The following is a 23,482-nucleotide window of genomic DNA, read 5'->3' as shown; positions in this document are numbered from 1 at the left end:
TTGGGAGTAATGAAAATGTCCCTGCGCTGTTGACCCTGTGTTCAACACAAATCGAAAACACGGCCTCATACTATCTACTGTGAAGAAGTAGAACTCTATCCCAGTGTATTGGTTTTGCATGGCCCTACTACACCCAGCTAAGTATTTTGACATATTGGAGGTCCCAGTTCATTATCTCTTTAGTTTGCCTGCTGGTTTCCTTGCATCATCTTTAAAAAAATAAGAGTAAATCCTCTGAAGTTGTCATGTAGTTGGTTTGTTGGCATATGCAGAAAGAATCAGTTTCTGGATTTGGTGTGTAAAATAATATAATGTTTTCAGAAATATTTGAGACTGTGGGACATATTCTTGCTCTAAAAAGCAAGCTTTGGCTAGGTTTCATGCCATTTACATTATTAAATTTAGTATTGCTTTTATTGGGAGCATAGCTGCATTTTTTTTAAGTTACATGATCTGTTTACAAAGCAAGTAATAAACCAGATCATGTTCATATATTTATGATTTCAGTGTCATTTCAGCTTTCTTCTAGAAACACAAATACCAAAACATACCCTTAATTAATTTTTAAATGCCAGCAAAAGATATTTTTTGAACCTGTTATAAAGTCCTACAAGTATTTTTAGGTGTACCACCAGCTATACTTCAAGATAATAAATTTAGATATTTCAGTAGTATGGCTGGTATGAGGGAGACTGTGGAGTGCCTTGTAAAGAGGCCAAAGGAGCACTGAATCCAGAAAGATTTAGACATGACTTCCTGTTTTATCTGAAGGTGTCGATTGGCAACTCAGAGCAGGTATAAACTCAATCTCATAACAGGTATAAACCAACTCTTTATGTATCTTTGTTACATAAAGAGTTAGTTTGTACCTGCTATGAGAAAGCATGGAGCCAGCTTAGATTCTGTATTTCTTCTCTCCTGGAAGACAAAATTAGGGTTAAAGTCAATGTTTGCCTCATTGCTGTGGCGGAGGTTCAGATTCAACAAAGCCAGAGATGAGCCAGAAGTGGTAGGTCCTGGTTACTTTGTACAGCCCTGTGCAATTATCTCTGTATGGTCTTTCACAGCCCTCAACTCTGGAATCCTGATGCAGACATATTTGATCTTGCTCGATTTTCTGACTCTCTTGAGTCCAGCAAAGTAACTGCTGAACACACAGCTCTTTGTCTTGATCAGAGTTAGAATCATGAAGTGGTTTGAGTTGGAAAGGACCTTAAAGATCATCTAGTTTCAAACCCCCCTGCCATGATGTATCTAATTCTATGTGCTAGATATGATTCAACCACAGACTGTAGGTTTAGCCCAGTATAAACATACTTGTTTACATAAGAAGGGTTAGCACAGATTTTTTTAATGCTTGCAACTCTGAAATTTTGAAGACAAAAGTCCCTGTGGCTTCCTGCTGTTTTAAGATAGCAATTCTTAGTAAGATCAGCATTTCAGCCTGGCTTTCATGAAGCCATAGTTTGATTCAGTATTTCCAAGTTATTTCAGTTTAGAATTGAAGACAGTTTGTGTTTCTTCTAGGCAAAAAAAGGTCTCCAGGTGGATGTTTGTTCTTCTGTTGAAGATGTCGATGAGGACAAAGTATGTGTATGCCTTTCAACTGTCATTATTCCTCAGATAATTTCATAGGTCACTTGGTCTTACTGTTGTCTGTCATAGGAATCAAGTATCTGTAAGCAGCCCATTTTCCAGTCTTTAGAAATTTATTAATCTCCTTTCTGTTATTTTCAGTCATTTATTTTATCAAAGTTACAAAGTAAATTATAATTTGCGTTTCTAAGGCCAGCTTAACTATTTATAGCAGTTAACATTTTCTTTTTTAATGGTATGGAATAAGTTAATTTACTTTCCATCTTCAGGAGAAGGTAGATGTTCTGAATTGGGACATGTGGTATTTAAGTTCTCAGAGTCCCAGCCTGACTGTGCTCTGAGTATGAAATGTTAGTGCTCAGATTTTGTCCCTTTTCATGTTTCTTTTGAAAATCACTGATATCACTGGGAAGATATGTTGTGTATGAAGTTTCAAATGGTCAGCTGGAATGTTCAGCTTTCTCCAGTCAAGGGAATGGTACAAGTATATATACCAAGCAGAATGTTGATTGCTATCCTAAATGGATATAGGTATAGGAGTAGGCATGTGTGGGAGTGGAGCCAGTGCTTTCTGCTAGGGCTTAGAGCTTCTGTCACACTGCTTTGGAAGTTAAGGCAGGTAGTTGTACATCACTTGTTACAGTTGTTGTAGTGTAGAAAAGTCCTTTCAAGATTTGGAGCCAAACTCAGGGCTTTACTTTGAGGTTCATACAGGAATGCAGAATTTTCTCATTCAGCATATTTAGCAAATTATTCAGTAGGGAGACTGCTGAGAATATTTTGCTAAAGAAATGAGAAGCTGCAGTTAGGAATATTTTTACTCCTCATTGAGGAGGAGCAGGGAAGTTGCTGCAGGGTAATAAGGCAGGTGTGTCTGTCTTCTTGATAATGACAAATCTAATTGAAAGGGTTTTTTAACCTGGCATGCTGATCAGTGTTAACCTTTGCAGATAATGACATACTCAATAGTTACAAGGTCCTTGAAAGCTATGTCCGAACAGGGCCATGTTCTGATGCTCTGTTAATGAGTATTCTTCTGCTGTATTCATTTCAAGGCTGTAAGGACTACTTAAACGACTTAGATTTTTAGTAGATACTTTTTAACTTATGAGAAACATCCTCTTTATGCAGAAACCTTAGTGTAGTCTTTACATAAACATGAAATTGTACAGTATACCGTGTTTTCCTAGGACAAGGATGAGACTGAAACTGCTAAACGAGTGCCGGACTCAAAAGTGGATGCTGGTAACAGAGTGCCTGAAAATATTAGATCTGATGCATCTGATCAAGAGGAAGATGAGGAAAGTGAAAGTGGTCCAGTGGCAATAAGTAAGAAACTTTTATATAGTTGATTACTCAGTGCTTCCACTGTAGTTTTGACCAGCTAATCTTACACAACAGGATTTGCATGAAGTAGTGAGTGCTATGTAACACCTTCTCTCACAGATTTTATAGTCAGTCCTTTGTCAGTGAAAGTTTTGCAGTACTGTATTTCCTAGTGTTATGTCAAGGATTAAATATTCCAATTAGAGGAAGTAATTTTTTTCATAATCAGTAGATCTGTAAAAATATGTTAGAAGTGGATTCATTAGGTTATATATCCTGTCTCAGTTGAACTCCAGGTTTCTCAGACTTTAACCTGAACGATGTGAAAGCTGTGCAAATTTTATGCGGTTTTTAATTTAAACAAGGTGGCTTTTTAAAATGTGCTTTTACTTTAAAAGTAAAGCTTGCATTTATTTGTTTATTTATTTATTGTCCTGATTTTTGTCTGACACCAACTACTTCTGGCTTGGATTCCTTTACCATTTATGTTCTTTGCACCAACTTGTTTAATAACTTTGACATTTCACACCAACGTGGGTGTTTGTTCATAATATAGCTGATGTGAAACATAGAGATCTTTGCAAGTTGAGTCGTTACTGTATCTTAATCTTAAAGAATGTTTTGAAGTAAGGGATATCATTGCATTAAATTCCCCAACAGGATTTGGCAATTCAAAGGTGATTTTACATTGATTTGCCTTTAGGTTTGTCAAAAGCAGAAACCCAGGCTCTGACTAACTATGGCAGTGGAGAAGATGAGAATGAAGATGAAGAAATAGAATTTGAGGAAGGACCTGTTGATGTGCAAACATCACTACAAGCCAGCAGTGAAACAACTGAAAATGAACAGGTACAGACAAAATTGTAAAAGCAGAACAAACACGTGCCAGTGCACACCTTTTCAGTACATATATCTGTGTGTGCCTCATTTTTCTTCTTGCACTTTTTTCGTACTATTGAAAGTAAAAGAATAATACAAGAAATTGTATGATTCCAGTAGGTGCTACATGCAAAATGCATTCCTCACTTGAGTTTATTACAGCTGATGCTAAAGTAGATGGATGGACAGAGACTAAACTAGTGTTTACATCTGCTATGAGAGAGGAAAAAATATTAAGCTGCAAGTGAGAAGTTAAACTTTCAAAAAAAAAAACATTTTAAACCTTCAACTAGTTCTTTGTTTGCTGAGATCAAGTTCTAATTGGGGGTAATTCACACTTGTATTCTAGAATGTCTTTTGTTTGTGTTTCATCCCCTTTGTGATAATTATTTCTGGAACAATGGCGAAATGTTATTGGGTATGATTGTCATTTCACTGTTAGTTTTCTTAAAATTTTAATATGTGTGACCTTGTTTTGGAGAATTGTCAGTTCTTCATATATTAAATAAGACTGACAATCTATTGAAGCTTTGGTTTGCTCAACATTAGGCGAGGATGTAACTGGAACATTTTACTTTAAAACAGTGGATCTTTTAAGTGGAACCAGAGTTTTCCTGGGAACTGCTGCAGTGAAAATAAAATGTTCAGATAAAACATGCCTATCAGTGTTAATAGTTTTGTAAACTGTTACTGACCAGCTGGCAAGTAGAACTTGCCATCTTTATTTCAAACAAGTGAAAAGACAAATTCATGGAGCAAGTGTTACAGTGTGTTTCTAGTTAGTAAATTAGCCAATAAGCCATGAAGCTAATCAGTAAAATTTTGTTCTAACTCATTTTTACCTTCCCCAATAGACTTCTAACCAAGAGTTGAATAAGCCAAAAAGTAGTGAAATTTCATCATCTGAACAAGAGCCTGCTAAAGGTAAGCCCTGTATGCAGTAATACTTTCATATGAATTTGCATATGGTGAGAATTGTCTTGGACAGTGCCTGTGATGCATGTAACTAAGAGAAAGATGATCAAATTTACTGGACTGCCTTTTTCATGGAACTGTATCAGTTGCTTGGATGTACCTGTGTTGATATTGACACAGTAAACCTTTTAAAGAGGAAACATGGAATAATCTTACTTAGGTAGATGCGGTTTTTGATGCTTGGCATGAGCAAGAATTTTAGCTGCTTGTTGCAGCTCTTGGCACACAATTGTATCAGAATTAATATGTGTTACAATGTTTTGATGTTTAGATTTGTCTTGTATTTGTTTTTTCTGCTACTACTGTTTTACTAGTTATTGAAATGTCTATTTTAAATTTTTTCCTATGAGTAATGTTGTAACTGATTAAGAGCAAAGAAATGCTTTTCCATCAAAAGAAGGGAGCATTACTGGGTTGTATGAATGTTATTTCCAGTGTAACTGTTATTACCACCTTCCCTGTGGTTTTCTGTTGCAAACATTAGTTTTGTTCTTGGCCCTTTTTTTGTAGACTAAAAATCAATATTAGAGTGGCAAAATATTAAGGTATTTACTGTTCTGTATTATATCTCCTCATACCTAGAATGAATATTTTGTAGTAGGTCACTTAGTTCTGGAAGTTGTTTATTGTGGGTTTTAAAAAAACTTTTTTCAGTCAGAAATCAAGTCACATACTCTCACGGGATAAATTGGTTATACTTAAGTGTGTAAGGGTACAAATAACTGATGTTTTACTTCAATCAGCTTTGGGTTGTCTAAGAGACTATAATTCATTTTCATTGCTTATTTGTGGCTTTGGATTATAATTTTTAAAAGAATAAAAATTTTTGTATATTCAGAATATTTTCCTGTCTCTTCCTAGTTGAAATGTAATTCTGTGGTTTTAGGTGAACAAGATATGGCTGCAGCTGTGCATCATTACCTCAGTGTCATGGAGAATACACCAGCTTTAACAGCCAATACCCCAGAATCCTCTGTAACAGCCGCTGTGAAAACTGAAGGATCAAACTCATCTTTGGCAGTGAATGAAACTCAAACACCAAATACCACATGTGCAGAAAACAAATCTGGTGCAAGTTCTGAAAGCTCCATGGCTGGCAGCCCTGATACAGAGTCACCTGTGCTAGTGAACGAATATGTGTGTATATTTCAGTTAAGATCCATCCAAGAGAAATGATAAGCTTTTTTTATTTCAGTGTTATTTCTGGTTTGCAGTCTTGTTTCCATCTTTAAATTTGATTTTAGTATACTTTAATAGTTTTGGAGTGAAAAGAAAACAAAGTAGCACTTCCTAAATACCACAATTTTTATTAACAGGAACCTGGTTCTGGAAATGTAAGTCAAAAATCTGATGAAGATGACTTTGTGAAAGTTGAAGACTTGCCCCTCAAACTTGCTGTGTATTCAGAGGTATTTTGCTAGTATTTGTGCAATTGTTTTTTAGAAGTGCATATGTAATTGTAAATGTCTGTGTTACCCAGACAGCAGCAAAAATTATCCAGAATTTTCAGATTTGCTTTTTCTGTTACAAAGGCAGATATAATGAAGAAAATGGAAACAGAGGCCCAAACCAAGAGTTTGTCTGATGAATTACTGGATGGAGGTGGAACTCAAGATCAAGAATTAGTCGGAGATGCCCAAACATTGAAAGAACCTGGTAATTTTTTTCTATATTCTGTAAACATATTGGGAAAACACTCTGGAGTGCTAGAATTTAAATATCGCTGATTGAAGTAAGCAGTTACAGTAGTGCAGTAAAAACATTGGGTTTTGTTATGCATTTGAAAGTGTTGCATTGATATGAAGGGATTTTATCTTGCTGTCCATCTCCCTTCTATATACTTTTTTAGATTCTGTGGCTGATAAAGTCATAAAAGTTAATATATTTAAAGTGGATGTCACAACGTAATGGTTTTGAAACTTATTCAAATGGAGCGGTATTTTTGTTTCTTGTTTCACAAGCTTGGGTTTAATAACACTGTAAATTATAATTGCTCTTATCTGATTTAATAACACTCAGTATAAGTTCCTGACAGACTGCTCAGTGCTTTTGTGAACATTCAAGAGACTTTTCAGAACAGTAAAACATCTCAGGGAGAAAGAAAGTATTTTTCATGTGAAGTATACCATGTGGTAGAAAAAAGTTCCAGTATGTATGATAGCAATAAATTTTTTCACTTTCATGAAATATTATTTATGCAGATACATTGATAATGCAAGTCAGAGAAAATGGTTTTTGTGGGCTTTTTAAAAACTTTTTTCAGTCAGAAATTAAGTCACATACTCTCATGGGATAAATTGCTTCCACTTAAGTGTGTAAGGGTACAAATAACTGATGTTTTACTTCAACATTTTGAAGTAAATTGGGGTTTTTCTATAATATTGTGACAAAATTACAGTATTCAAGACTTCTGTTTTATTGTTAGACTTGTGATTCTCAAGTGGAGTGTACAGTCATGGCATATATAAAGGGCATGAACTGGGTATTCTGATAGTAGCAGTTTTCTGCTGGTGTGCTTCCTTCCAATTCCTCAGATAGTATAAGCTGATGAACCTGCTTTTCATTTAGTGCATATGCAGTCGTAGCACAGGTTTTTTCCCAGAATGAAGTGTGAGAAAAGGTGCATCTTTCCTTCTGTTTTGGCCACTGCTTGTTCAGCGTTCTGCTTGTCACAACTCTGGCAGCACAAGCCTGTTGTGCCCATTTGGTGGATGCTGATGCCCAGAGCTGCTGTGGGAACAGTCTGACCACGAATGCCATGCCACACCTAAGTTGTAGCTAGCTCTAAGCCATTCTTAAGCTCTGCATGGTGGGGATAGCTGTAGCTGTTCAAGTAAGCCGTGGCTCAAAATGCTTGTGAGGATGAAATAGCAGTTGAAATGTGGTAATGAGCTGTTTGATACCTTGTAGATATTAGACAATGATTTTATTCTTATTTTACAGAAACTTTTGGAGCTCAAATTGCATAAGAATTACCCGAAGATGTCTGCATTAATAAACTCTATGTATACAAATGCATAAAGATCAGTACTAATTTCCCAGAATTCTGGAAGTGTATAAAAATGTAAAATTTTTAACACACTGCCTCTTAGGATAGGTATGTGATCTTCTGCCTGTGGCAGTTTAAATGGCTGGAACTGAATCCACTTCTATTCAGTTTTGCTGCACTGTTCTTTTTCTGTCTTAATTTTTTATTTTTATTGTGACTTGTTTGGTAATTTTAAAATTGTTCACAATGGTAGTTTTAAATAAAGTTTGGACTTGTCTGTAAGTTTTCTCTTTTGAAAAATTTTCTTTGGCTTACAAACTGGTACGCTGAGTTTGTTGCCGGAAGTTAATTGGCTTGTTGGCATGCTTGTAGCAGTTTGCTCTTCTCTTACAAGAAACACTGCTCATTTTCCTGGGACAACAAATTCTCCAAGTTTCTTCCACCTTCTCAAAACACAAGGTATAGACACAGTACATACCCATGTGTTGTCTTTATAGCCTAGAGTATAGCTTGTCTGTAACAAAAAAGTTCCTGTTCATGGCTTGTGGAATTCCTTTCTATCAGCACATTTATCTGAGATTAATACCCCAGGTTTATATTTTACTGCAGAAACCAGCTGTATTTTTCTGCATTTGCTGAATCCTTTTGATGTTCACAGGATTAAACCTGTCTGAAAATGTTAATATCTTTTCATGGCTAACTTAAAATTGCTGCAATTGAAGGTCTGGAGAATCTGTTCTAAAGTGTTTGACTTTAATTGTAGTTTCCTAAATTTCATTACAAAGTCATTGTTTTAAAATGCAGTTGAAGTCAGCACCTCCTGGAGTCTCAAGGTAAAGTAGAATTACAGAAAAGTAGATTGGAAAACTTTGTTCAGTTTTTCAGGTCAGAATTGCTAATAGCATTTAAGTCATAAAACTGAGCTAGAAGAAGCTTATTCAACACATCTGCTCCATTATAAAGATTCTGTTTACCTTAAACACAAGGCTTTTATGAAAGTAGTTAAAAAGCACTGGTTATCTTTAATTCAGGATTGCGCTGCTTTTGAGGTTAGTATGATAATATGGCTATATACTGTGGGAGACAGTATAGTGATGGTGAAGCCTAAATATGCTTGAAGTTTAAATAAAATGAGATTGTAATTCTTCTGTGATTTTTTTCTAGTTTGTTTGGAGTGTCTCTAGGTTTTATGAACAAATTTTGAATTGGCAGATTATGGTCACATGCCTCTCATGTGCAAGAATGAAGGTAGATTAGCAAAATGTTTTATGAAGTTTAGTTACTCTGCAGGCTTTACACTGGTGGTACTGCTGTGGGCAGAAAAAAGTTACCATTTTAAGGACCAAGGAAATATGTTGTGACAAAGGCAAAGCTGTGACACTGAAACAATCAAACTTCTAATTACTAATTAAGCACAAGAATCACTCAGATCTAAAAGAGGACTTTTGCTATAAAGTAGAGTGAGATTGTGTGCAGCTTTGAAATAAGGCTAGTTTATACATTGAATCATTAAATTCTAAGCTTAAGAAAGAACCTAAGCACCCTCCATTCCTGAATTCTTTTGCTGGAACGATAGATTTAACCCCAGCCAGCAACTGAGCACCAGGCAGCTGGTTGCTCACTCCCCAACCAGTGGGCTCAGAGAGAGAAGTAGAAGACTGAAAACAAATTCATAGTTGAAAGAAGGATTAATAGGTAAAGCAAAAGCTACACATGCAAACAAAGCAAAATGGCAAGCAGGCGTTAAGCCACTTCCAGGACGACAGGGCTCCATGATGCATGACAAGGACGTGGGAAGACAAATGCCATTACTCCAACTGTCCCCGTTCCTTCTTCTTTGGGCTCTATATGCTCATGATGCCCTGTGGTGTGGGATAGCTCTTTGGTCAACGTGGGGAAGCTGTCCTGGTGGAGTCCCCTCCTAACTGTGCAGCCCCAGCCTCCTTGCTGTGGACACAGGGTGATAAGCAGTCTGGACTCTGTGCAAGTGCTGCTCAGCAATAAGGAAAACAGCTCTGAGAATCAACACTTTCCACAGATTCAAAACAGCCCCACACCAGCTACTGAACAGAAAACCAACAGTATGGATACATGAAAAATGCATTGAAATGGTATTTCTTTGGTCATACCTACTCTCTACTGTTTCATCATGGAATGGTCAGCAGGGACCTCTCAAGGTCATCTTGTGCCAGCAGGGCCACTCAGAGCTGTTTGCCCAGGTGGCTTTTGAGTATCTTCCTTCTGGGAGACTACCACCTCTCCGGGCAACCTGTGCCAGTGTTTGTCATCCTTACAGTGAAGTGTTTCCTAACATTCAGAGAGAACTTCCTGTGTTTTACTTTCTGCCCTTCTAGTCTACTTTCATTATCCCTTGCTCAAGTAGTAGAACTCCTGATTAAGTTGAACTCTCACTTATGCCTAATGCCCAGCCCTACTTTTGTAGTTAATTTCAATCAGAATTTGTTTCTTGCTTAAAAAGAACACTGGGGAGTATGGGAGTGAGATGGGAGAAGCAGAGTCTTGTGCTTGGTACGTTCCTTCTCCCTTACTGATCTAGACCAAAGTGAAACACTGTATTTTACTGTGCCCCTTGCACAGTTCACCATTCAAGACAGTTCTGTAGTGCCCTGAGTAAAAAGAATTGGAAAAATTATTCTTAGGATGAAAGTTCAGATGGCAGAGTTGCTTCTCATCTATTGCTAATGCAATTTAGTAACAGCTCTTCCCTTACAAGGATGTTGCTGTGTGACACCTGTCCTTCACACTTGTACTGTGAGTGACCTAACAAACCAGTGGAACACACGTATGGAATGAAACCAACTCATACTGGATTTGGACTCATTTTCACTACTGGAAGTAACTGTTACTTCTGGGAGAGAGGTGGAATAATTTATTTCTTATTATAGATTGCATCACTACTTTTCAAATGTTATTTTAATCAGATCCAAATGTATCCCGAAATGATTCATGCTCCAAAACTAATTACATCATCCACAAAGTCTAAGCATTACAACAACAAACAACACTTGCTGTGGCTGCAATGATAATATTTGAACTGTAGTTACCTACTACAGGATTACCATCTTGCTTAAGAGCAAGTTCAAACAAAACCCTTCAGTGGTAAACTTTGAAGAACATAAGTCAGAAGCCTTCATGCATTCTGTACAAGGTTGGATATTCTTACAGTAGTAGTTACTCAAAGACAGACTGGAACATTTCTTGTCCTACTTTTATATAAGTGTCTCTCTCTTCATTTGTCATGAGAGACACAAGCTCTGGGTTTTCACTAACTTGGCCATATGAGCAGGGCTGGCCAGCTACCATTAAAATAGGATCCAGAGTTTCCTGTTCCTCCTCTTGTTCAAAGTTGCTGCCTGCTACTTTCATTCCTGCTCCTCTTGAGTGCTTGGCATCCTCTTCAAACTCACTGCTATCACCGTGTGATCCATGTAGTTTGCTTTTGACAATAGGAGCCTGGTCTGTGCTAGATGATGACTTGGATTCATGGATCAGAAGAGTCTTGATGATTTCATTATCAGTGACAGTTTCTTTAACATTTTCTTCAGTTTCTTCAGAAGCATTTACTCCTAATATACAACACTTAGTATTAGAGGGATCAAGCGTTTACAGTTACCACATAGGCATCCTACATAGATTATTTTTTTCTACTCTGGATCTTTTTTACCCACACTAGAATTCTCTTGAAAATAACAGACATTTCTGAGAACTTTCCACTGTAAAAATTACCACTTAATTACTGCAGGGCTAAAGCCAGAAGTTTTAGGACACACCTGATCTCTTGCTTTAGGAATATAATGTCAGTCAGTCTTAAAACTAGATTTTGGAAACTAAGGTCTGATAACCACTAACACAGAATTGAAACAGTATCTTCTAAACCAAGCTCACTACATTTTCAGTGGGAAAGCTGTATTTACACTAAGGCTGCAGAATTAATTGGTGAATTCACTAAACTTACCAACACTATTGTTGGTGGCTGTTGCTGCTCCTTCCACAGTGCTCTGTGACAACCAGATCGGTTGCTTTTCAGTTGCTTTTTCTCTTCTTTTCTTCTCTTGCTTTGAGTCTTGGACATCAATAGTTAAATTTTGGGTGTATGCAAGGCCAAAAGCAGAACTTCTGTGTGCCCATTTTTCACGGCGGCTGCAGGATTCCAGCACACTTGAGCCCAGCTTTGGATCAAAGCTGAATGAGGTGTCACATTTTGAAGAGGTAGAATTCAGGCAAGAACCTCCTCCCCCCACCCCAGTTCCCGTTTAAAAAAAACAGAACAACAATCACAAACAAGCAACCCTCAAAACTGTGTTTTGTTGGCAGACTAGCTTTAACAAGTGCTCTAATAATCTACATTCCCTTTTACCTCTCAGAGGTTAGTGGTTCTGAACCATTGATTTTTGCAAGGTCTCTCTTCAGTAGTGCATCTCTGGATGAAGCACACTGATAGAGAAATATTACTTTCTTATAGGAAGGGCTATGAACATTAGCTGAAGGAGTAATCCGGTGAATAAATGACTTTAAAAATGCATCAAAAATTTAAAAAGGTATAGCAATATTTTAGGATGCCTTAAATATTACAGATTTCTTCATTAAACAGCTGACTGTACTGAACAAAGCAGAATGGAGTACATAGGCTGCAAGTTCAGTATTTCAAAGATTTTACAAGTGGTAAGTTGTCGGGGGGATTTGCATTGATCAGAAGTTCTAGGGTGGTGTTCATACCTTTCTGATAATTCTGGTATTTCTGTTGGCTGAGGCTCCAGCAAGTCATAGGGCAGCACAATCTCTTCGGTTTGACGCAGCAGCACAAAGAGAGGCTCGATCTGCTCGTTGAACTTCGCCAGCAACGTTCGAGCGTCGTGCTTTGGAAATGCCGAGCCATCTTCCTCTACCTCAGTGTTGCAGTAAGTGCAGCGAAAAGTCTCTGCAACATTTTCCAAAGTGGGAATTCTCATGTTCATAGAATGCAAAAAGATCAGCAGGATGTTGTTAAGCAGCCTGCAGCCTGGACATCTATGCAGACATTCTGGCTTTATCCATTTGTTGACATTAACTAGGGGAATGTGATTCTACAGGCAAAGTTGAGACGGACTGGTATTATACACTTGTTATGCAAGTGAGAAATGTCTTGGGAGAGAAATTTAAGCTGGATAGACATATACTATCATCAGTTGATTTTTTTTCTTCTCTAGTCTCATGTTCTCAGTTCTTAATGTAACGGAAGACATTTTCAAGCATAAGTAGTATCTGGTTTTAGTTTTGTCATAGTCAAGGCATATGCTAAAACCAGTATTTATGTCTTCAGGAAAACAAACAAAACTTCAAGCTTATTTTGTGAAACTATATCACCAGCTTCAATATTTGCATTTCAGTAACTTGACAGAGCCCCTCAATTTAGAAAAAAGGGATGATTTTGCTAAGTGGCAGGACACAAATTTCACTGTTGGCATTTCAGGTTAGTCATATATAAGACTCATTCTGCCTGGCTCTGGCATCCTTTGCAGATCCCATGACCCAGATGTCAACACAGTACTGTGCTCTGAGTAATGTATTGCACATGATGCCATATTGACTAATTTTGAACTAACACACTATTTAGTTATTTTGATTTTAGAGAAGAAAAATCCACAAGCTCTGACACCAGTTCTGCTGTGGGTGGATGTGTCATGTTGACCTATGAGGAGCCGGAACTTTCCAGCCCAGGAGAGCAACTCTGCTCTGGTGCCACTGAGCTGCAAGAAGCTTATTACAGTAGGTGACTGCAAATGGTTTTACCCATCTTGTCCAACTCGTCAGTCAGAAGGACTGACCACACAAATGGATTAACTAAGAGATTCAAAGCAGAGTAAAGATAGTGCTGTGTTCATATTTCCATATGAGGAAGTGAGACTCACAAGACATGGATTAGTTAAGATTACTCAACCAGGTTCAAAGCAAAGCTGAGGCCTGGAATCTGATTCTCAACCCCAGCTCGTATATTCAAGATTAATCTTCCTTTTTTTTGGCATGTTCTACAGAGGCAGCATTTCTCTTTTCCTCACCTCCCAGCATCCCCTGTTTCAGGCCCTTGTCCACTAGCAAACAAGAAGCACATTCTAACAAACGTGCTTTTATTGCAAAGTTCACTTAGGAAAATGTTTTGTGCTATCAGGGTTATTCTTTAAGATAACAGCAAATAAGCAATATAAGTAACACACCTGTAAATGCATCAAAGAGCTGATTGACTTCAAGGTCTGTGTACGTGCTAGAGCAAGATGGACATTTAAAAGAGGATCTGGTAGTTGAATCCCGCTCTTCTGCTTCTATTTTCCGGCGTACATGATCCAGTTTGTATTTTACCACATCCACCAGCACCTTGTAATTGATGTAGTAGTAATTGTGCCTGGTGCTCTTGCCGTTGGGCCCCGTTTCAACTCGCACCCGCAGCTTCAGCAGCTTGTCCGCCCTGAGCGCGTTGAGGGCGGTGCGCAGCTGCTTGCGCTCGTACTTGAGCAGCTGTAACAGATCCTCCTCTTTCACACAGGGGTAGCGGATCAGCACGTCCAGGGCCAGGGAGCACTCCACACCATAGAAACCACGCACTATACACTTGGCCAGGCGCTTCAGGGCTGCCGGCACCTCGCTGGGAACGCTGTGCTCCTCCATCAGGAGCTGAGCCACTGCCAGTGGAGATGTGCTGTACAAAAAAGAAGGGAGGTGAGCTGCAGCAAACCCTTCGTAGCCCTCACAGGCTGGTGTAAAACATGTCATTTGCTGTGCTGCACTTTAGCAAGTCTTCACTGAATAGAGGAATGTAAAATCCTTAATCTGCATTGGGGATAGGGAAGATATCAATAGGTGTCAGAAATTATCTAATCTTAAAATACAATGCTTACCGCTGAAATATTTATGTCCCCTTGTGTAAAAATCCTCTTTGTGTAAAAAAATGTGTAAAAAGACGATATCTAGAAAAATGTGTTACAGAAAGTTCATAATCCTCCCAGAAGACAGCACATTTAACTTGCATGTCTAGGTCTGCCTGTTTGCATTCACAGCCAGCCAGGTAAGAGCAGAAGTAAAAGTAAAGCCTTCAAAAATAAAGCTCCGGCTAAGAAATCTTAGTTGAAACTGTATCTGCCTTAGTGGCAAAGCCACAGCAGGTATTTGAGCACCTGTTCACACGCTCCTTGTAATATTTTTTCTTTTGCAAAGATTTTGCAAAGCTGGGGCACAGGATGCTCCAAGTTATCTGGCCCTCAGCACAGGGTAGTCAGGATAGCACATTTTATCCCTTAGTGCTCTTCTCATCTAGAAGTAGGACTTCTGGCCATATTCCTAATCTCATTAAGGAGAATGTAACTAATTTTAATCAGTCCAACTGTCGTAATGGTTTCTTATTTGTAAGGAGGGAGAAGAAAAAAATTAAGATGTGTTTCAACAAAGCCAAATGCCAATTCCCTTCTCTGAGGCATGTTAAAATCCTACAGTAGTATTTGACACTGCTGCCTCTAGCTGGGTGGTTTTGCTGGGAGCCATGCAATGCTCAGCCAGAGTGCAGCTGTAGCCACTGGGTCAGGATCTGGAAGGGTAGAGGATGGCACGTTATGGCACATTACATCCAGCCCTGGCACCCACTGCAGAGGGTGGTAAAGATCCAGCCCAGGTAACTGCATATTGCTATCAGAGCTTCCAGAGAACCTTTATCAGGAATCCTAGTTAAACAAACAGAACCACTTGCACTAGCCTAGTACTTGGGCTATAATTAGATTTGCACTTCACAGGGTGCACCTTATGGAAATCAAAGACAATGGAAACCTGCTGGTCTGAGTCTGGAAAGGCTGAAGGTGATAGCACCACATTGATCTAAATTTCCTGCAGGAAAAGTGAGGGAACACTGGAATGGGCTGTCCAGGAAAGACATTGAGTCTCTGTACTCCAACAGGACAAGAGCCAAAGCAGACTGACTTGTCTTTGAGAGTAATTTTGCCATGAGAAAGGGCCCAGATGGCCTCCAGATCCTCCCCCTAACCTAAATTCTTCTATTCCAAGAGAGTTAAAGTTAACAGCAGTAAGGAGTGAAGCTTTGGCAACATCAGTCTGTTCCTTGACAATCTCTCTCAGACTAAGAGCAGCTTTTCTGTGCTTTTTGACAAAAGCCTTCATGAATAAGCACTTAAAAAATTTGTTCTTTTTGTTGTTATTATTACTTTTGTGTTACTCTTTCACTTCTCCTTTGTCCTCATCCTCAAAAGGGACTTAACCTATTTAATCCACAGAAAAATATGATAACTTATGCTTCTGTTTCTTCCTCTTTCTGGCCTAATTTTGAACTTTTTTTCTGTGCAGTGCTTTATAGTTAGCAGTAAGGAAAGGATAGACAGTGTCCTCAGCTGGTTCCAGAGAAGAGTAGCATGGCTTTGAGTTTCCTCAGGGAAGTGCTCTGGAGAGCACTGAGCCCTGTCCTTCCACACTGGGCAGAGTCCACAGAATGGAGGCACTGTAGCCTCCAGTATAGGCCCAAAGGAAAGCAGTCATGGAATTCTGTAACCCAGCCCAGCCCTGCTGAGGAGCACCAAGGGCAGCCCCAGCATCTGTATTGGGAATGTTACTGCTCACATGCATTGGTCTGGGATACAGCTCTATGTGGGTTTGTGTCATATGACCTCCAGTTGGATTGTGGCAGTATTAAACAAAAAGAACAAAACTGTTTCTTCAACTAGTTCTTGGCTAGTATGTCAGCAGAATGCTGGCACTTAAAGGACTTGTATTAGGTACAGCTCTCCTGACTCTTTTTTCTTACCCTAAGTCAAATACGGAATGAAATGATTTCAAAGGGAGTGTGATAAGAAGGTAGCATCACTAGGGAAGAAGTAGGACCTGAACTGTAAGCAGGAGTTTTGCTGACCTAGCAATTCTCTGGGTGACTCCTTAGCTCAGACTGGCTCTGTGTACTTGCATCTCTAAAACCAGCACTACTCTGAAGTGTTTCTGAGCACTTTGATGTTGAAAGCTTGTCAGGTACAGTCTTACAACCGTGTAAAATAGCCATGAGAAAAAAAAAAAAAAAAACACAACCAAACACACAGAAACTCCACCATCTCCAGAAAACCCCACCACACTCATACAACAGAGCCTAACCTTGCCCCCTGCCATACCTAAACACATACTTTCAATATCATGAACACTTTCTGGGATACAAGTGAGCAGCTTTTTTCAAAAACAATCCATAGAACCCACTGTCCATTTGCAAGGGAATTTTAAATATGCAAGCCTTTGGTTCAAGAGAAAAGGAAATGGCTTTCTTTGACAAAAATGACTGAATTTGACCTGAATAAGAAACATTCATGGAAAAAAAACAACCCCCTCAAGAAATCTTCCTTTAGGCTACAAAATAATCAAATTTGGGTGTATTTTATAATAAAAATTACTTAAAATTAAAACAGGGAGAAGCTTTTTCTACTGTGCTCTGCTATATTTGATGTTTTATTTTTCCAATCCACTCTGAAAAACCTCTCATTTAATCACCCAATTTGAAATCTCACAGTTCATGAAAACTACTTATTTTAAAAAGTTATTATGTAGTTTTCAGTTCACAGGCAGCAGTTCTCTTTTGAGAGGAGCTGGAGACCACCCTTACCAAGGAAAGGAGTAGGAAGTGTGTAGCCCTCTGAAGTCAGAATGGCTTTAAACAGAATTCTGCTCTGCAGCTGAGCTACAGTCTGTGTTAAGGAGACAGGTATTCTACTACTCATGTAGATTCTTTCCTGCCTTTTTTCCCCTAGCTGATATCATGTATAGACAAGATATTCTAGAAGTCAGAGTTTAACTTTGAACTTCCTCTGCTTTTAAAGTATTTATTTTTATGAGGGTAGGGGCTATCTTCTTAAAACATTTATTTTAAAAAATATTCAATAACTTAGATGTTTGAGTGACCTAGCTGTTTATAGTTTATATGGAGCCATTCCCATAATCAGAAACTACATTTAGGATGCTCTTTTTGCTGTGGGAAACTTATGCAGAGTTGCTTGTTGTGCCAGCAGGGCCACTATTAAAAGCAGAATTTCAAGTCAAGAGGCATCATATAGAGCAAGTTTTGCAAGGTTTCTCTGAAGTCAGTTGCTTAATTAACATTTTTTTGAGCTGTCTGAGAAGACAAAGTACCCATCTCACAATTTAAAAGGCACTAAACCAGAAAGATTTGATAGGACTTTGCCAGACTTCATATAATCCTACCACTTGCAAATCAGTTAAAAACATTATCATTACCTCTCTTGTTTGGGCAGAAAACTTCAGGCTGATGTTGTAGAGAAATTGCTCCTTTCCTAAGAGCTCAAAGCAACTGCAAAACAAGCTTAAGTATTTCCCAGCCTTTTCCTAGACCTATCTGTGATAAGCCCTAATCATCACCCAGCTGGTGCAAGAGTCCCCAGATCACATTTCATTAGCAACTGAGTGAGTTCATATGTTGTGTCATGATAATGCTATAAATCTTATTGCTCCATGCAATCCACCTACAACAGGCAAGGACTGAAAATGTGACTGCAATCTTTGATTAGTGTTTTCATTAGCATAACTTTAGAAGACTAAAAGTAAGATAATCATTAACTCCTTTTGTTGTTGTGAACCAAGTACTTAGGATAGGTAATTTACATAATTTGTTTAGAAGCTTTCAGAACCAAACCCAACTAGAAATTTTAGTATCCTAAAGGAAAAACTGGAATGGTTACTAGTTCCCATATTTTTACTTATTAATCCTTTTAGGTGGTTTATGTCTTCAAAAGAAAAGAAAAAACAATTTTTCACTGTGCCTTTCTAGAAGACAAAGTTATGGATACTATTTTTTGGATTAGATATCTTTGTTTAAAAACAATGTTGAAATAAGGTTGCTAGACCTTGTACAGTACAGAGTTAAAATACTGAATTCTATTAGGATTGCAATCATCACATTTCATCTCAAATTTGTGCCTCTTTCAGAACTTTTTTTTACACACACAGTGGAGGCTGGTGTTTTGTAGTGACTTAGAGCTCCACTGTACGTGTTGCAGCATGTATTGTGCTTTTGTTACTGCTGTTTGTTGCTGCATTTCTGACTCTCTGACTTGCCAGGCGTGTGGGTCCACTGAGGACTCAAGGTGTGGGTGTTTGTCTGCATAGGACAGATTGTAGACTGGCATCTGTAAATGTCACTACAGAAGGTAGTGCCTCTGAGAACTGGTGGATACCAGAAAAAAAATCCCTCATATTTTAGCAGTTGTAACCAGGAATTTAGATTCAAAAACTTTAAAGGTTTGAGAGTGCTTTTTAGAAACTGCAAGAAGAGGTGGCTATTAAAAAAAATCCTTGATATTAGCTCTGGTCTTACTTTGTAATTTATAGTAACAGAGATTGGTTTCATCCCATATGCTGAGAAAAATTCTGCTAGTGCTCTTTGTTTTCCCATTTGTAAGAATCCACTTGGCAGATACTCAGCTGAGAAGTATATTTGGCATGAATCTTCAACTGCAAACATAGAATGTCCACAAGGTAACATTGAACCTCATTCCATATAGTGGTTCTTGAGCATGCTCCTTTGTTGTCATGTTACAGCAGAAAATGCAGGGGAGCAGGACTGCTTGCTGGTACCTGTTGGGTTTAGTCTGTGGGAAATGTTTACAATAAACAATTCCTGTCGGTGTCGTGTAACCTCAGTGCTGTTATTCCTGTTAGAGCCCTCAGCCTGCATGTGGAAGTGTAGAACCAGATGACAACAAAACAGCTTTCTAAATTAAGGAGAGGGATGGTGTGGCTGGTAACACTGCTTTCAGAAACAGGAAACAGCTGTCACCTGTCATGCTGTGGCTGACAATTCCTTTGGCAAGGACAGCTAACCCCCATGTAGCAGACAGAGGTGCTGGCCCAGCTCTGCACACTCAGAGCCAAGCCAAAAAAAAAAAAAAAGAAAAAAATAAAGTGTGGTATTTATTAAAAAAACCCAAGAAGATGTTTCAGACTGCAGGTAGCCCTGGCACCTGGGCCGTGGGAAGCAGGATTTGTGCTGCTGGTATGTTGTTGTGATATTGTGTAACGCAGACATTATTGAAAGTGGGAGCTTGAGACGGGGATAGGCAAAGTCACTTGGCTTCCTTTCAAACCCATTTGGGTGGCTGGGATGTTTATCTGGAATGATATGGGCATGCACTGCACTTGCAGGCTACTTGATAGGAAGGAGGCAGATAATCAACTGAGCAGCCTCAGGAGGAAGAAATAAATATAGAGTCTGATGAGAGGTTGGAGGAGAAAATTAGTGGGTTGCTGCTTTGGAGGGCAAAGGTGTAGGGAAGATCTTCACAAAGCAAATGTATGCTTGACCCATTGGCAGAGCAGAGGCTGGTGCAGATGGCATGGTAGGAGGTTGTGGTGCACACCTTGAGTAAATGGGATCTGTGTCAAGTTCTTTTATTGTCTCTCTTTCTTGCCCAGACACGTGGAAGCCACAGTCTACTGTGTCTTTCATTCTCATAAATTAAAATCTTGACCTGTCTAGCTCAGACACTCAAGCACTACAAAATAAGAAAACACCAGAATCATAGTAAGTGCTTGTATGTAACCTGCTGCCCTGTGCTTACAGGGCTCTTAATCACACACTCACATCTCCTGTTTTTCCCTGTGCTGGCCCTTTCACAAAGTCAATGCCTCAGCCAACATGGGGGTGTCTATGTTAAGCATGCTCTAAGCCCTGCTTATTTTGTGAACCAAACAAACCTTGCAATGAAGTGATGCATTTTTTTATCAGTTTCCCTATGGTGCTTTCCCTTCCATGATCCTTGAAGACTTGCTGGGATCAAACTAAATCAACTTTCTTTGACAGCTTTAGACTTTTTGCATTAGTTTATCTTCCTCATAATGAGAAAAGTAAGGGAATATTTTGCCTGTGTTACATATAGAGCTCTGATGTACAGAGTTTGAAATCAAGACTGCTGGATAGTTTTGAGAGACTTAAGTGAGATGTAAAAAAATTAGGATTCACTTTACAGTATTTTATATGATTGCAGCATAGCTCCCACTGTCTTAATTGCCTTTGTGATCAGTGCTTCCAAAATACAACCCCTGGTATCACAGACTGGGTACCAGCTAGACACCACAACCTACTGCCTGTGCAGCACCTGGCAGAGCTGGGGTGAGAGTTTAGTGGACCCAGTGCGTACTGAGATGTGACTGGTCTGTAACATCATCCCTTCTCTTGTAAGAGAGATGTCTTGAAAACTGGAACAGGTTTCTCCTTTGTTATGTTGTTCTCATTCTTCACAGGAATGCAGCCCATCATGTGCAGTGAGCAAAAGAAGGGATCTCTGCAAAGGGAATTTTGGGATCATACAAAGAGAGTGTATCTGATTCAAAAAGAAATGGGAATGAATGGCTTCTATGCTTCTGGCCACTTCACAGCCTGAGTATACTTCTAATGTAACTTATCTTGATTTTAAATCTGAAGAACAGTTGCTTGAGATAATATGTATTTTTGATTTCAATATTCTTTTCTTAAAGGATCAATTTAGATCTATTGTCTCTCAGCATAATTTGAAAATATGGTAACAGCAGTTGCTGCAGATGAGGAGGCACATTTTGGTTGGGGATTCAGCTGACAGCAAAGGAAGGGTCAGTAGAGGAGCATACTGCAGGTGCTAGATCTTCATAGCCTGCCACTATTGTCTGTCTTCTTGTGCTGTTTTACTTCTCTTTCCTCTGACATTTCCTGACTAGCTCCTGCTCCTTTCACTTTTTTTTCCCCTTCCCTGTTTTCTCCTTTCCATCCAGTCACATTTACTCCTTTTTCCCACCTGCTCCCACAGAAGACATGAAGGTTCATGGAGCTGGGTATGGCTGTCTTAAGAGAACTGTTTCCAGCTCTCAGGGGATGGTGCATGTACACCTCCTGCAGAAATGTAAATGTAGCATTTTGGAAACTAAGCAGATGCAAATTATATGTAACTACTCAAAGGTTTAAATACTGGTGCAATTCAGATGGTAGGTGTAGCCTGAGAAAAGACTATGTCTAATCCAAACAGTGGACTATGTCTAATCCTGGTACCTGAATTAAAGTTCTGCTTTAAAAACAAGATGGCAATGCTTTGCTACAACTCAGTGCTTGTGATCTAATCTTTTTTAGTGCAGACAAAAAAAAAATCTTTCTTACTGAGATGACCCATTTTCACTGAAATATAAAGAGGAAAAAACCTAGGGATGTTTTGTTTTGTTTTTTTTTTCCTACACTGTGTATCTGCCAAATAGAGAAAACTTAGCAAGTTTAAAAAAAGACAAGACTAATAGTACAAACCATTAAGCAAAGACTGGAGTTAGCTTAAGTGCAGAATCTCCAGCATAGGAGTCTCACTACTGGGATCCTTCTATTGCTCATGTGTAACCCTTGAGCTAGGAGAACAAACTTTGCAAAACAGATTAGACTGAGATTGTCCCATATACAATTAATGTAATTCAGAGCTGATTCACTGTAGATCAGAAATGTCCTAAGTATAGTGCTTCTTGGTATGTAAACAGGCTAGCTCCTTTTTAATTATTGTCCTCTCCCGTATGGAACTGTGTGGGAGCAGACATAGTTACAAAGGACCTTTAAAATCTTTGATTCTGCCATGTTACAATGGTCTGAAAAACTGGTAGGCAGAGCTCAAGGGAAAAACCACATGGTCTGCTTGGTTCTAGATCACAGCCTTTGGCCAACTGGTAGGTTCAGTTTTCAGACTCTCTTAACTGTCAAAGCCAGCTTCTTACAAAATGCATTATAAATATCTGCAGTTTTCTTCCCAAGGCAAACTGTGGCTTGTGCCAGTTCTTTGATTGAGCATTACTCCTGGCTCATCTTGTTCTTCTGGTCCAAAGGATGAGAGGTTTTTACTGCTCAGAGAGCTTGGGTGTGCCCTTCTCACTAACAGTTCTGGTCCTCCAAAAGCAGAAGAGTTCATCTAATGATCCATGCCATAAGCAGGATCTTGCCATAAGCTGCTGCTGCCAGCCACTGAAGTGAAATCCAACTTTTTCTTTGCATTTTTCTCCTTGCACCTGTAGCCCAAGGAGCTGCTGTGTGAAAGCAGGACACGAGCTTGTGCTGGCAGGAAGGAATATTTAATTGTTAGTTGTGGAGCCTGCCTGAAGCTCTCACCTGCTGCTTGTCCATCCACTCTCCATCATGCCTGCTTACTCCACTGAGAATCTTTTATTTACTCTTGCTGCTTTCCTTGCAGGTATTTTCCAGGACATCTGTGGGCCCTGCTCTGGAATTTTGCTTCTAAGCAAAGCCTTGACTTGTAATTGACTCTAAAGCAAACTGACTTGCACGTGTGTCGCAGAACTACTGCTTGATTTTGATTAAGATTCAAATTCCTGCCTTCTCCTGTCCTCATTAACTCTCAAAATTTTGCTTTTTAACATGGGAGATGACATTCTTTTTTCCTCTGAAATGATATGGGGCTTCACTGCATGGGTTCCTGAAACAGTAAAGGTGAAGAATTTTCTTTTCAAACTGACTTTATTTTTTTTTCCATTTAAACGACAGCATCCAAACAGCTTGGTCTCTTCTGTAACACCTTATTTAATTCAGTTTATAGTAAACTGGATTAACTCTTTGTATTTACATAAACAGTAAATCTGCTAGAAGCCAAGACTGAAGGTGGTTTTTCCAGAACTAGGCTATGCAGTAATAGTCAAAAATTAAGTATGATTTTCTTGTTGCTC

General features: G+C 38.9%; 2 protein-coding genes across 13 annotated transcripts in view; one reads left to right on the top strand and one right to left on the bottom strand.

Annotated features, from left to right (window-relative positions):
* PCM1 (pericentriolar material 1) overlaps positions 1-8,918 on the top strand; it is a 41,352-nt gene extending 32,434 nt beyond the window's left edge. For 9 of the 12 annotated variants that reach the window (XM_066548373.1, XM_066548370.1, XM_066548369.1 and 6 more), the window contains 8 exons: positions 1,528-1,587; positions 2,787-2,925; positions 3,626-3,771; positions 4,656-4,725; positions 5,663-5,913; positions 6,093-6,185; positions 6,309-6,432; positions 7,720-8,047. In XM_066548373.1, the coding sequence (XP_066404470.1) occupies positions 1,528-1,587; positions 2,787-2,925; positions 3,626-3,771; positions 4,656-4,725; positions 5,663-5,913; positions 6,093-6,185; positions 6,309-6,432; positions 7,720-7,745 (909 nt within the window). In that variant the 3' untranslated portion in view covers positions 7,746-8,047. Of the gene's footprint in view, positions 1-1,527; positions 1,588-2,786; positions 2,926-3,625; positions 3,772-4,655; positions 4,726-5,662; positions 5,914-6,092; positions 6,186-6,308; positions 6,433-7,719 lie in introns of all 12 variants that reach the window. The other 3 variants (XM_066548374.1, XM_066548372.1, XM_066548376.1) reach the window with 3 other exon arrangements.
* A 2,039-nt stretch (positions 8,919-10,957) lies between these two features.
* LOC136556030 (general transcription factor IIE subunit 1-like) lies at positions 10,958-14,428 on the bottom strand. The gene is made up of 4 exons (XM_066549081.1): positions 13,978-14,428; positions 12,503-12,704; positions 11,742-11,968; positions 10,958-11,352 (listed from the first exon to the last, which is right to left on the bottom strand). Exons 1-4 carry the CDS (start codon positions 14,423-14,425, stop codon positions 10,958-10,960), a joined length of 1,272 nt encoding a protein of 423 aa, XP_066405178.1. The 5' UTR covers positions 14,426-14,428.
* Between the last annotated feature and the right edge of the window lie 9,054 nt (positions 14,429-23,482).

Source organism: Molothrus aeneus, chromosome 4, assembly GCF_037042795.1.
Source record: "Molothrus aeneus isolate 106 chromosome 4, BPBGC_Maene_1.0, whole genome shotgun sequence".
NCBI classification, from domain to species: domain Eukaryota; kingdom Metazoa; phylum Chordata; class Aves; order Passeriformes; family Icteridae; genus Molothrus; species Molothrus aeneus.
The sequence above is the reverse complement of the archived record's forward strand: the minus strand, read 5'-3'. Positions and strand labels throughout refer to the sequence as shown.